Source organism: Natrix helvetica (assembly GCF_964273705.1).
Source record: "Natrix helvetica genome assembly, chromosome: 7".
In the NCBI taxonomy this organism is placed as follows: domain Eukaryota; kingdom Metazoa; phylum Chordata; class Lepidosauria; order Squamata; family Natricidae; genus Natrix; species Natrix helvetica.
In genome coordinates, this window is record NC_138558.1 from 78,475,806 (window position 1) to 78,489,020 (window position 13,215).

Consider the following 13,215-nt stretch of genomic DNA (forward strand, 5'->3'; position numbering starts at 1 on the left):
AAGTTAATAGCAACCCAACATATCCCCAGCCTTATTGTGTCAGTATTGCTGGTTTGTCGTGTTTTAAGCCCTCCCTCATGATGGACAAGGGGTTCTGCAGGTAAATTCAGACATGACTGAGGCAGCCAATAGGTGAATAATGAATTCTAAAAAGAAATAGAAGTTTCTAGGAAACAATTCAGTCAAGTACAACTTTGATATGGTTTTATTTACTTACAAAACAGGCATGTTGCTCTTCAGGAGGCCTCACTGGCCCAGCTCACTCTCATTCTGCAAAGTCTTCGTGGTTAGGGGTCACCAGAGGGTCATGGTAGAGAAGGGCCCTGCGTTGGTTCGGGGCTTGGCAGGAGCCACGCGGCTGCTCGGGGGCTCCCCATTCCAGCCGCTGCCCAGGACACTTGCAGAGGAGTGAACTCCGAGCAGAGGGCCAGACTGCAGCGGCCCCTCCTCAGAGGAGGCATGGCTTCCTTTAAAAGGGCAAGACGGAGTCGGAACTTCAGGAGATTTACAGGCTTTGGCAGGGTCCAAACTCAGCTTCTGAGTGTCTTTTCCCACCCCAGGCCTTGCCCTGCCAAACGGTGCTCCTGGGGCTCCAAACTCATTTGGCGAGTCCCCCCTCGAGTGGGGTGGGCGTTTCTCTGATGGCGACAGGAAGGACGCTGAGATTTCCTGGGTAAAAAAATCTGAGCATTGGGACTTCTCGAGGTCAGGAATTTCCATTGCGTGAGAAAACTCGTCTACAATAGCTGCTCTTTCACAGTTAGCTTGACAGTGGGTTTTTTTGTGTCGACGTAAGACAGCAGAACGGCTGAAACATTTATTGCAGGTCTCACAGGGATACGGCTTTTCCCCAGTATGCGTTCTTGTATGTCTTCGCAAATCTCCAGATCCCGCAAAACATTTTCCTGTAAAATAAGATACATTGTTTTTTCAGCAAAGATCAGTGTTTTAATTCTAAAATTACTAGGTCTTAGTTAACGCAGTTTGTTGTTATGTGCGCCTATGCATCAAAAGCAGACTAGTTCTCAACTAGTCCAGTGGACAGATCAGATTCAGTAGGTTAAAACTGCAAGGAAGGCTACATGTCGGGAGGGGCTGCCTGAATGTGCAAGCTATCAGCCAGCGGATGAGGAAGAGGCTGGTGTGCGAAGCGGAGGGATCTTTGTGTGGAGAGTTCTTTGAAGAGAAGCTGGGAGGGTCTCTGCTGGAGAATCCCTAGTGGTTCCTTCCTGGCTGGGCTTAAGCCAGGCAACTTTTAAGAGTCTTTCTCACTCTCGCATCTGTGCTTCTACCTCAACTTTCCTTGTTTTGAGCCAGAGGCTCCCACGCGGGGAAAGCAAATGACACTAGTCCAACTAAGAGACAAAGACATGAGGATATGTTTTAGTGAAATCTGCAAAACTGCCAGATAAAGGTGTTACATTGGAGACATTTCAAAGGATTTTTGAAGAAATGGGAAAGAAGCTTGAAGATACAATGACAGCAGCAACATCTGCTACTGAAAAAGCGCTTTTTAACAGAGACTTTAAAGAACTGAAAGATGCAAAGAAGAAGAATTTGGAAGAATTTATAGGCTGATAGGATAAAGTAAAAACAAATCCCAGCTTATGCAGAAATACTGGAAAATGAAATAGTGCTATAAAATAAAATAGCTATAAGACAGATGTGAAAACTAAACTGGAAATCCAGACAGTAACAATGAGTCACTTGGATTTACAAAAGAGGGCTAGAAAGCCACAAGGAAATGGGAGAAAGAAAATTTGTGTGCAAATTAAGTCCTACCAAAGCATCAGGGCAAAGATTAAGAACATTAAGAGCAAAAGAAAGGAATATAAAGTTGATCTGTTGGATCAGGGTTAAAACCAGAAATACTTTTACAAAGTTCTCGGAACTTTGACTGTTTGCTGATACTAAACAGAAATGTTAACGAATTTTAGATTTGCGCACAGGTAAGGTCCCAAAGGTGCTTTTTTCAAGAGGCAACTGGACTTTTTGGAGGTTTTTTTTTGAAGACGTTTCATTTTTCATCCAAGAAGCTTCTTCAACCCAGATGGGTAAGGATTGAGATACAGGAAGAAGGGATTCAGGAAAGGTAATATTCAAGAGGGCTGAAAAATACACAGCTTGTACTAATAAAAGAAGATTGGAAGTTACATCTGGAGATATTTTCTTTGTTCCATACTTTCTCTTTGATTTCAGTTTTTCTATTTTTGCTTTTACTTTCACTTTTACTATTATTAAAATAGTAAAATCTTTACTTATACTATTTATAATCTTTAATAATACTATCTTGAAATGTAATTTTATCGAATCTTTATGAATGCCTACGGTTTCCAGTTGAGAGACGTAATTCTTGAATTCTACATTATGACTATAACATACTGCTGTCAATTCTTCATTTGTTAAGGAGGGGAAATAATTTGCCATTCATTTGTTTGAGTGATCAACACCGTATCTGCTGAATTTTCATTATTTTCATATGTCCTCTAAAGGTACAAATGAACAATGAAAAGGTTAGCATTTTTAGTGGAACTTTCCAAACCAGATCAGTAAAACTACCTTCTGACTTACCACAAACTGAACAATTATATGGCTTTTCTCCTGTGTGTCTGATCCTGTGTTTTACTAATTTCCGTGCTATGTTAAATGATTTCCCACACTCGTCACACGTAAATACTTTTTCTGCTGCATGGTTCTTCTTGTGTTCCTTTAAATTACTGAAGTTACTAAATCCTAAAGGAAAGAGAATTTGAGTCAGAATAATCACTCATTCTCACTCATTTATTTCACAGGGTGAAATAAATTTATAAAGAGCTCCGTACCACCCCAGACACCAGAACTGAGGCCAAAGGCAGGCCCTGAGCAGGAGAGGAGGAAACCTCCTGCCATTAACTCTTGACCTACAAGGGGAGAGTCAGAGTGGACCAGAGCGTAACTGGTGCCCTTGGGCTGCTGCTCTTTCTGCTTTTGGAACCCCAGCTGGACAATGCCAGCACCCAAATGTGGTCTAGTGGGGAAGGGGCACATGCTGGGATTAAAGATTGCTTTGCTCGCCCAGGGAAGTATAACCAGACCTACCTCGACCGCAAATATCACATAGATGCGGTTTTTCTCCAGAGTGAATAATAATGTGGCGCTGGACATCTCCAGAGGCAGCAAACCTGTAACACCATCATCAAAGCCACTGTGAATGCTCCAATAAGCACTTTCTGCACGATCCTGCCTTGACCACATCATGTTCCTGGCAGGCCGGCTGGCCTCCCTCTGAAGGAAGCAGCCCACCTCCCCATCCCTCCCTGGTTCCAGGCATCACCAACACTCCCAGGAACTCCAGCCACTGAAAGGCCACCGAGGGCTGTGCCACCCCCTTCCCCCCACCCTTCTGAATCCGGCTGCAGAGTTACATGTACGAATCAGGCCTGTTTGTTGCGCTACTAGAAAATTATAATGAAACATTTTGAAAGGCAAGATGGCTGAAAAAGCAAAAAGCAATCTAACGCTTTATGGTGAAAAATAGTCCTTTTTGTAAAAACTCAGGAATGTGTTTCACATCCAAATAAAATGTTTATCTACATTTATATCAAATATATATTTATATCTCTAGTTTTCTACTCAGCATGAAAGTTAAGCTAGCTGGACAGCAGCTTATTGTGAGGAAAGGGCTAAAAATAAAAAAAGGAAAAATAGCGAACCCTGCTAGGTTGTAGGTTCACAATTTGAAAAATTCAAATTCGTAATTGATTAAGAACAGATTAACAAACGATGTAGGACTCTTCAGTCAACAGATAGCTTTAGAAGCAAAAGCTCTCTGCTCTGGGATAAGCCTTGTTTTAGGAGAGAAGCATATCGAAAACTATTGCAACTCAGGCCTCACCTTGCATGTCCCACTTTGTGCAGCTGTTCTGGCCACCGCTTCATTTGCTGTTGTGTTTCTACTGTGGTGCTGATACACACCTATCCCTGACTAACTACCCTTCAAGAATGGAAGTATTTTCATGCTGGCCAAAACAGTTTCCCCCAGCATGAGATACAACATAGATACGCATCTCCAATTCTCCAATACACTGATTGGTGGCACTCCTCCTCTTCCTTTGCCTTGTGTTTTGGTTTCTTTAAACCATAGTTTGTTATAAGTATAATCTTTATTGTCATTGTACTTAAATACAACAAAATTGGAAATTATAACTAGATACTTATGGTTTGTGCAATCCTTCTAAAAATAAAAAAGGATACTATTTTGTATTCTTGCAGTCTCAAATCTAGTTGGAAGAAATCTAAGAGCCCCAGAACCTTTCCATTTAGGTATTATTAGCCAACAGATCTTCTGGGATGTGTTGTCTTAGAGGACAGTGAATAGTAAATCTCTACAAATATGACTAATAGGTATAAATGCATATAATATGTATGAATGTCACAGACATACAAACCTCTTCCCACAGATTTCACAAATGAATGGTTTTTCACCAGAATGGCGACGCAAGTGAGTCTGAAGATTGCCTGCCTACAAAGATAAGGAAATGTTTTTTAATAAAAGGAGGTTAACCAGAGAATTTTACACTTGGAAATTAAGATCTTCAAGTACTTCCTTATGTCAACAATGGCACACAGAAATAAGAGCAATCCCCACCCCCAGTGTACCATTGCCCTATCTGAAAACAGGGAGGCGGATTCTTTAGGCACAAGTAGAGAATTCAACCCTTTATCAGACCTGGACTACAAAGGCTTCACTCAGCAGATGGGTTGTACACAAAGCCCCCCCCTCCCCCCCCCCATCTCCCACAAGACAGGCACTTCCAAACGGAGGCCAGGTCTTTCTCCTATGAAACGAAGAGGTTTCCTCTACTGGAACCAGCCTAAACTGGGCGAGGGCGATTTCAGTTGTGCAGAAGGATCCGCCACAATGCCCTGTTTGTTCCCGAGTCTGCTGTGCTGTTAAGGGCAGGGGGGGGGGGAAGTGACTTCTATCCTTTCACCGGGCGCTGGAGCAGGAATGGGCAACTCCAGAGCAAGAGGGCAGCAAAGCAACTTGGCACTGGTGCTCGGCATCCAAGCCTATATTTGTGCAACAAGAACTACATACAGTTCTGCTCAAGGCAGAACAGACTTTATTTATGCTTAACTCGACATCCCCCAAAGCCAAAGGTCTGTGTGACGGCCTCCCTCCTTCTCTAGCGTACTTTCTGGCAGACTTTCAGTGAAAAATAGAGACCAATGCCACCATTCATTGCACAAGTAAGCACAACTTGAAGTTTCCACTGAGAAATTTGGAATCAAAATCAATGAGAGGACAAATACTTAGGGATTAGGAATTCATTCTATCTCAAAATAGTGCACGTTCAGAATCCAGAACTTTTTCATATCTGAAAATGGTAAATGTTCACAAGAATTTCTAAAATTTCACTTTAGGGAAGATAAGATTCCTTAGCAGCACCAATCACAGTGAACAGAAATCATGTTTATTTTATTTCTTTTCTGGTGAAAAATGTTTCTTAAAAGTGTTTATCTTATTTTGTGATTCTTGTAGAATTGCCATAAAATCATACTGCGTACAATCTATTACTTGATCATTAGAAAAGGACTAGGTAGCATATAAACCCAAAATAAACTTAAATACAAAAGAATATTATACAAAATATTAAAATTCCTACCTGTGAGAAACATTTTCCACAAATGTTACATTCGAAAGGCTTTTCACCTAAAAGAAGCAGCAATTATATTTGTACTTCTGACAACTAAGTAACATTGAATGCACATGAAACATGGACACTTGTCTTCAAGTCAACATAAAAATAACTAAGAGGACATTTATATTCAACATATTTTATATTCACAATTCCCATTCCCCTTAATGCACAGATTAATACTATTTTATATTAATAATACTTAATGAAAAATTAGCTTAATTTTACATTATTCTGTGAAGTTCACCCAGGAGCTGGTCACGCATAGTTTAACAGAGCTTGATCGTAAGTGGATACAAAATTGATATTTTGAAATTCTACACCATAAAGCTGGGATTTGCAACTAAGTGGCACAGATGGATCCCAAATAAAATTATGGTCACTGGAATAAACAGGTCCTATCAGCAGAGTGTGTGGTGGCTCAGCAGTTTCCGCGTCACCTGGAGGAAGATGATTATCTAGACCCGCGCCAGTCCGGCTTCCGACTCGGTCACAGCACGGAGACGGCCTTGGTCGCGTTGGTGGATGATCTCTGGAGGGCAAAGGATGAGGGTTGTTCCTCCATCCTTGTTCTATTAGATCTCTCGGCGGCCTTCGATACCATCGACCATGGTATCCTATTGCGCCGGCTGGAGGGGTTGGGGATTGGAGGCACCGTGCTACGGTGGTTCCACTCCTACCTCTCTGGCCGGACGCAATGTGTGTTGACGGGGGAGCAGAGGTCGACCGCAAGGCCCCTCATTTGTGGGGTCCCACAGGGGTCGATTCTCTCGCCTCTCTTGTTCAACATTTATATGAAGCCGCTGGGCAAGATCATCCGTGGTTTTGGGGTGAGTTACCATCTGTACGCTGATGATACTCAGTTGTACATTTCCACCCCAAACCACCCCAACGAGGCTGTCGAAGTGATGACCCGATGTCTGGAAGCCGTACGGGTCTGGATGGATGACAGCAGGCTCAGGCTCAACCCCTCCAAGACAGAGTGGCTGTGGTTCCCGGCTTCCCGATTCAATCAGCATATTCCATCGCTGACCATCGGGGATGAGCAATTAGCCCCGGTGGAAGGGGCGCGCAACTTGGGCGTCCTCCTTGACGATCGGCTGACCTTAGAAGATCACGTGGCGACCGTGGCAAGGGGGGCGTTCCTCCAGGTTCGCCTCGTGCGCCAGTTGCGGCCCCTTTTGGACCGGGAGGCCTTGCGCACAGTCACTCACGCGCTGGTGACGTCCCGCCTGGACTACTGTAACGCTCTCTACATGGGGCTCCCCTTGAGGTGCGCCCGGAGACTGCAGTTGGTCCAGAATGCAGCCGCGCGGGTTATTATGGGGAGATCGAGATTCTCCCATATAACACCTATCCTGCGCGAGCTGCACTGGCTTCCTGTGGCCTACCGGGTGCGCTTCAAGGTACTGGTTACCATCTTCAAAGCGCTCCATGGCACAGGGCCTAGTTACCTGCGGGATCGCGTCCTGCCCCATACATCCCTGCGACCCACTCGCTCACACAGGGAGGGGCTACTCCGGGTGCCGTCCTCTAGAGAGTGCCTGGGGACGGTGCCCAGGAGTAGGGCCTTCTCTGTGGTGGGCCCTACCCTTTGGAATGACCTCCCCCCAGACATCCGGACAACAACCGATCTTCGCTCCTTCCGTATGAAGCTGAAGACTTACCTGTTTTGTCAAGCCGGCCTGGCATAACGTTACTATCTTGCCACCCCAGGTCATTTTACAATGGGAAATTTTGTTTTTAATATTTTTGGGGTTTTAAACTTTGTAAGTATGCTTATTTATGGACTTATTTTTACCTCCTCTGCACGATTTTATGGTGCTATCTTGATTATTGCTCTGTACGTCGCCCCGAGTCCCTGTGGGGAGAGGGGGCGACTAATAAGTTCAATAAAATAAATAAATAAATAAATAAATAAATAAATAAATAAATATAAATAATATATATTTACAAACCATTTTCTTTCCCCTTCCAAATGGCTGTAAATGTCAGCACATTAAACATGTATCAACTACTCTGGCAAAGCAGAGTAATTTTTTTTAATGCAAAAAGATCTATCCAGGAAACCAGGCCATCATGGTTTTATAAGTGTTACGACTGGCCCTTATCAGAAAAGGGACGTCCATACCTTTACTGGGGGAAAAACACGAAAGCTTAAGCACATTCACATGGATGAAGGTTATTCGATGAGGCCCATGAAATCTGATTACCACTTGATGGACTTGCGTGGTCATGGCGGCCCTAGAGCCACTCTGGGCCACGGCTGCCTTTCCAGCTGCCAAGACTACATGCTGACTGCTTCCCCGTGCCGTCCCTGGACAGCTGGCCTGCCATGTTAACTGACTGTACCTGTATGAGACCTCAGGTGGAGCTCCAGGTTGCTCGGATGCTTAAAAATCTTTCCACATAACGCGCACGGGTATTGTCTCTCCGGAAGGGAAACCTTTAAGGGGCTCTCTGGCCCAGGCGGCTCCTGGGATGGCTCCACTTCTACGCATTCAGAACTAAGGATCCCACTGGGATGTTTCCCTTCAGGAACCTCAACTGAGGACGTCCTTTTTGTGCTGCTCCGGCTTCCTGATTCATTTCCTTTCGCAGCGGCTCTGTCAGGGTCACCCGCAGAAGGCGGCTCCGGAGAACTTTGGGACTGCAGCAGATTCAGTTTTTGAAGGTGGATGGCTTTCTTGGGCCTCATCGGTTTGGCTGGCTGTACGGAGGCGCCCTCTGAGTGTCGATCCTCAGCACAGCCGCTTAAGGACTGGGCGAGAAAGGGTGGGGGCAGGGGGGCGCAATCAGATGACTCCAAAGTACATTGGGCGATGTTGCCCAAAGTAGCATCCTGAGCCGTGTCTTGTGCTGGAGAGATTACAAAATCAGGGGGTATTTCTAGTAACCCCTTGTTGCTGGGGAAAATAGCCTCTTTGCAGAAATGTTTGCTATAAAAGTTTCGGAGCTTGTAATGGCCATTGGGGAGTTTAAAGGACAGATCGGCCCTCCCAGGGCCCACAGAGCCTTGTTTTGGTTTGGCTCCCTCAGCTGAGGAGCTGTGAGGTGCACAAGGCTGTGACCCAGGTGGCTGGTCATCCAAAGCTTTACAAGCAGCAGTGGAGCAAAGGTGGAGCTCATCCCAGTGCCCACAGTGGGTATCGGCAGCCAAAGCATTTTGCAATGAAAATGCACCATTGCTGGTCAGACTGGCTGGTTGCTCTACAGACCGGGAGGTTTTTAAAAAGGAGTGACACAGATTCAAAATATTCTGCACCTGCAAGCACCGGGCAATGTCCAGCAAGTTCTGTATATTATCCTGGTTGAGGTCAAGATGCGAAGTATACATATAATCCAAGATCTGGCCAATGCCGCCCACGTTCTTAATGTCCAAATGAAAAACGTCATTCTTCTGGCTTGGAGAATTTTGAAAGAGAGTCCTAGGAAAGAAAAGCAGAATTACAAACATCCGCTTATCCTCACATCCCCTTTATAGCATGAAGATTACATAGCATCCCATTACATCTCCCCCACCCATGGCTCCCTGGCCTCGCCCAGAGGAAAACCTCCCTTTGCCTCTTAACTCCTTTCCATAGTATTAAATCAACCTCACCTCCTTCCTTCTAAACTATTTTTTTTTCTATTTTTTAAAACTTTTATATATACTTTTTAATATTTTTAACATTTTATTGTACACTGCTCAGAGTCCCTTTCTGAGGAGATTGGCGGTTCAAAAATGTGAGAAGTAAGCAAGCATAAAAGTGCACATATTCATCTATGTTTTGAAAATCTTGCTCACATTTGGTTAGATAATAATTGCACAACCATACTGTTGAAAGTAGCATTTTTTTAAAAAAAAATAGCAAACACATTTAATAGAATTTGCAATCTTAGCCTACGATATTAACTAGTAAGAAAACATTTAAATGTCATCTTTTAATTCTCCTATATAATTTCCATTGTCAGAGAGCACACCTTCAACAAAAGATGGCAGGGTATCCTCAACTGAGTTTGTACTATTGCTGGTGGTACCAACAGACAGCTATGTTTTAGCAACCCTGGATGGAAATCACTGGATCTGAATGCAACCTAAGTATACCTAACTTATGTTGTGAACAGAACTTTGTGACTTGATATTTTGCATTTTAATTCTGCATTTGTATATGACCACACATTAATTAATAATATATTTCCTCTCATATAACTTACAGAACTAGACCCAGGGATGCTTTTTTCAGGAGGCAAGTGGACTTTCTTTGGGTTCCTCCCCTTCTTTGAATACATTTTGCTTCTCATCCAAGAAGCTTCTTCAGCTCTGACTGGATGGTGGGGAATGGAAGGATTTATACTCCTTGCAGACAGCTGGTCATTTGCATCCTTTGAGAGGGTCCTTGAGGCCACCTGCAGTTTTATCTGTATCTACAACACAGGAGTCCTTTCAGCAGTTCCAAGAAGGCTTCACACCCATTTGCACTACTCAGGTGACCCTGATGACACAGGTGAACCTCCAGGTGGCCTTAACAACACATTAAAAGAATGTAAATGACCAGCTGACTGCAAGAAATATAACTCCTCCCATCCCCCACCATCCTGTCAGAACTGAAAAATCTTCTTGGATAAGAAGCGAAATATCTTCAAAGAAAAAAACAACCAGAATGTCCAATCGCCTCTTGAAAAAGCACCTTTGAGACAACCATGATCTGAATGACTGAGAATCTCCATAGACATTTTTAGAACTAGTGTGAGTGCACACTGCTAGTAAAGGAGTTTGTAACCAACTTACACCATCAATTAGAGCAAATTACTTAATATTCATTAAAGTAGTTTGTACTAACATACCTAAAATATTGGCTAAAGGCAGCCAACACATTTTTATGTGCTTTGAAGGAAACCCCTTTGACCACCAACATACAATCGCAGAGAAGGCCCTGTATCCGCTGATTGTGGAGCTGCTGAAGGAGGTGACAACTGTGACTGGCAAAAGCATCCATGCCAGAGCGTGTCTGTTACCTAAAAAAGAAAAAAAAATACTTCAGGGTTGCAGTTATACTGGTAAGCATGTGCTAAATTTTATAATCATGTACATCAGAGCTGCTCTATGCAAAAGGATTAAATGTTATATTGTTTGAAAATGCAAACCAAATCACAGCGGCAAGTTTCCCCATTTCACTTTTTCACCAGGTAGCTTTCTTAACCATCTAAAGGCATACTCCAGACACAGTCTATCTTGATCTTCCTAAAGTCTCTCAAAAGCATTTCAGAATACTATTTTACAGTAGTCCTCAGGTAGTGCAACATTTTTACGGTATCCAGCTTGCAATTATGAGGGCGGGGCAAACTGTAGTCACATGATCGCGATTTCCCATGTTTCCTGCCAGCTCTTCATAAGCAGTGTCAATGGGGAAGCCACCAGGAAGTCGGAAGTTACTCCTATTGATCCCTGCCTGCTTCCCTGCTACTCTTGTCTTCCCGCATAATGATCCGTGCAGCCCTGGCTTACAACAGCAACCTTGACTGTCGGGATTCTCAATACTAAGCGATGCAGTCACATGATATTGTGCTTTATGACCGCATCGCTTAGCAACGGCAAGTCTGGTACCAATTGCCAAAGTAACCTGAGGATTAGCTGTGCCCATTTCATTTATTTACAGGAAGTATAGATGGTATGTCCATAGGTGGCATAAGTGAAACAGCCTGCAAACACGCAAGTTAGCAGCAATAGAAGTGAAATGAATCCCGGCCACGAGCAGCAGCCTAGGCAGGATGTGGTGAGCTATAGGGGAGAAAGCAGTTCCACAAAACGCCACAACTATCCAAAGATGGCTGACAGGGTCCCGACCGATGCCCTAATTAAATCCTGAGCCTCGAGCCTTTGACAGGGGGCGCCAGGGCATCATTAAAGCCCAGTCTACTCCCCACTCCACCGGATTAGAGGCACTGGTGAATTTTATGTTGATATACAGTCGAGATGAAATATGTCCGAGGGATTTATGCCCAAGCAGCCAAAGGTGAGGCTGCAGCCACTCTGCCAAATGAAAGACCCCCCAAGGAAGAAAGGCTCCACATCAAGAAAACGCTTGGAAAGAAACTGAACAGGAAAGAATGAGATCCCGGCTCTGGAAGAAGCCTTTGGCTGCTGGGGAAAAGCCAAGAGGCATCTCCCACAGACCATAGAGTATGATGCCTTGGAGATGAGCAGCTGTTCATGGAGAATTAAATAAGACAGCCTCAGACACACCTTCCAAGGGTGCGTTGAATGAATTTCAAGTAGTCCTTGACCTGCAACAGTTCAATTAGTGACCATTCAGTTACATCATCACTGAAAAAAGTGACTTTATGACCATTTTTCACCCTTACGACTATTACAGCATCCCCGCGTGGTCACGTGATCAAACGTCAGATCCTTGGCGGCCGACTCACATTTATCATGGTCCCCTTTTGTGACCTTCTGACAAGCAACGTCAGTGGGGAAGCCAAATTCATTTAACAACCTTTGTTACTGTAGGAAGTTAGCACCCACCCCTCTCCTAGAAGAATGAAATATCCTGGGAAATATTGAAAAGGCAGAATATTATATTTCTCTGGATAAGAAATGGAGAAACATGTTTTTAGGCAGGAAGCAGACTCACTCTTCATAGCCAACCACCTTTGGCAATGGGCCATTAAAAGGCCTGGGTCAGTCTATTCTACATAACAAAGACCTCCCCCTTCAGCTCCAGGGTGATGGGATTACAGCATGATACTATTAGCCCTTTACCCATCGCACCTGGGAACAAGCAAGGCTCAACCAAGCTTGGACTCAAAACACAGCCTAGAGAGTTGCCCCTGTATGGCCCCATGGGAGGCTGACAACCATTTCTTCTTCACCCAACATCTGGAAGAATCTGATCCCCCTTTTCTGTTCAGGAGCCCAAGTCCTGTGATCCTGTCCACCATTAAACCATCTTTCCAAGCAGCCTTTGTCATTTCAGTGTCTTTTCCCCCCACTTGGAGCTGAACCCAGAAGGACATTTCTTCCAACATTACTAACTTAACACCTGCAATGATTCACTGAACAACAACTGCAGCAAAAAAAAAAGATTGTAAAATGGGACAAAGCAATCTTGCTCAGGAACGGAAAACGGGGGCTCAGTTGTGGCCATAAGTCGAGGACTACCTGTGCAATGGGCAAGATGAAAGTCGACCTTTCCTTATCCTGGGAAGGGAAGGCAGAGGAAGAGGCAAGCATCCAGAACCACTCAGGGATCTCCCTACAAGGGAGAAAGCCCAGAAACCAGGAGACAAATCCAGCAGGTCTGATTGGTTCTGGAGAACCGGCAGCAGAAGGAAATTGTGAGTAATTGGGAGAACCGGCAAAGCCAAGCCACGCCCACCAAGCCACGCCCACCGAACCGGCAATTTAAAAAACCCTGAGTTTCACCCCTGCTAGAAACCAAGGGCGTCATTTCCATCCGGAGGACACCAGAGGGGACCCCCCCACAACCACGCAGGGACACGTGTCAGCCGACCCCATTAGAAGCGACTGAGGGAGTCGAGGGAACCCCGC

The 13,215-nt window shown here is 44.5% G+C and overlaps 1 protein-coding gene across 1 annotated transcript; it reads right to left on the bottom strand.

Annotated features, from left to right (window-relative positions):
• Positions 1-193: 193 nt before the first annotated feature.
• ZBTB49 (zinc finger and BTB domain containing 49) lies at positions 194-13,199 on the bottom strand. Its single transcript, XM_081959679.1, has 8 exons — positions 12,826-13,199; positions 10,509-10,679; positions 8,034-9,109; positions 5,649-5,695; positions 4,428-4,501; positions 3,079-3,161; positions 2,572-2,733; positions 194-905 (listed from the first exon to the last, which is right to left on the bottom strand). Exons 2-8 carry the CDS (start codon positions 10,658-10,660, stop codon positions 295-297), a joined length of 2,205 nt encoding a protein of 734 aa, XP_081815805.1. The 5' UTR covers positions 10,661-10,679; positions 12,826-13,199; the 3' UTR covers positions 194-294.
• Positions 13,200-13,215: the final 16 nt, after the last annotated feature.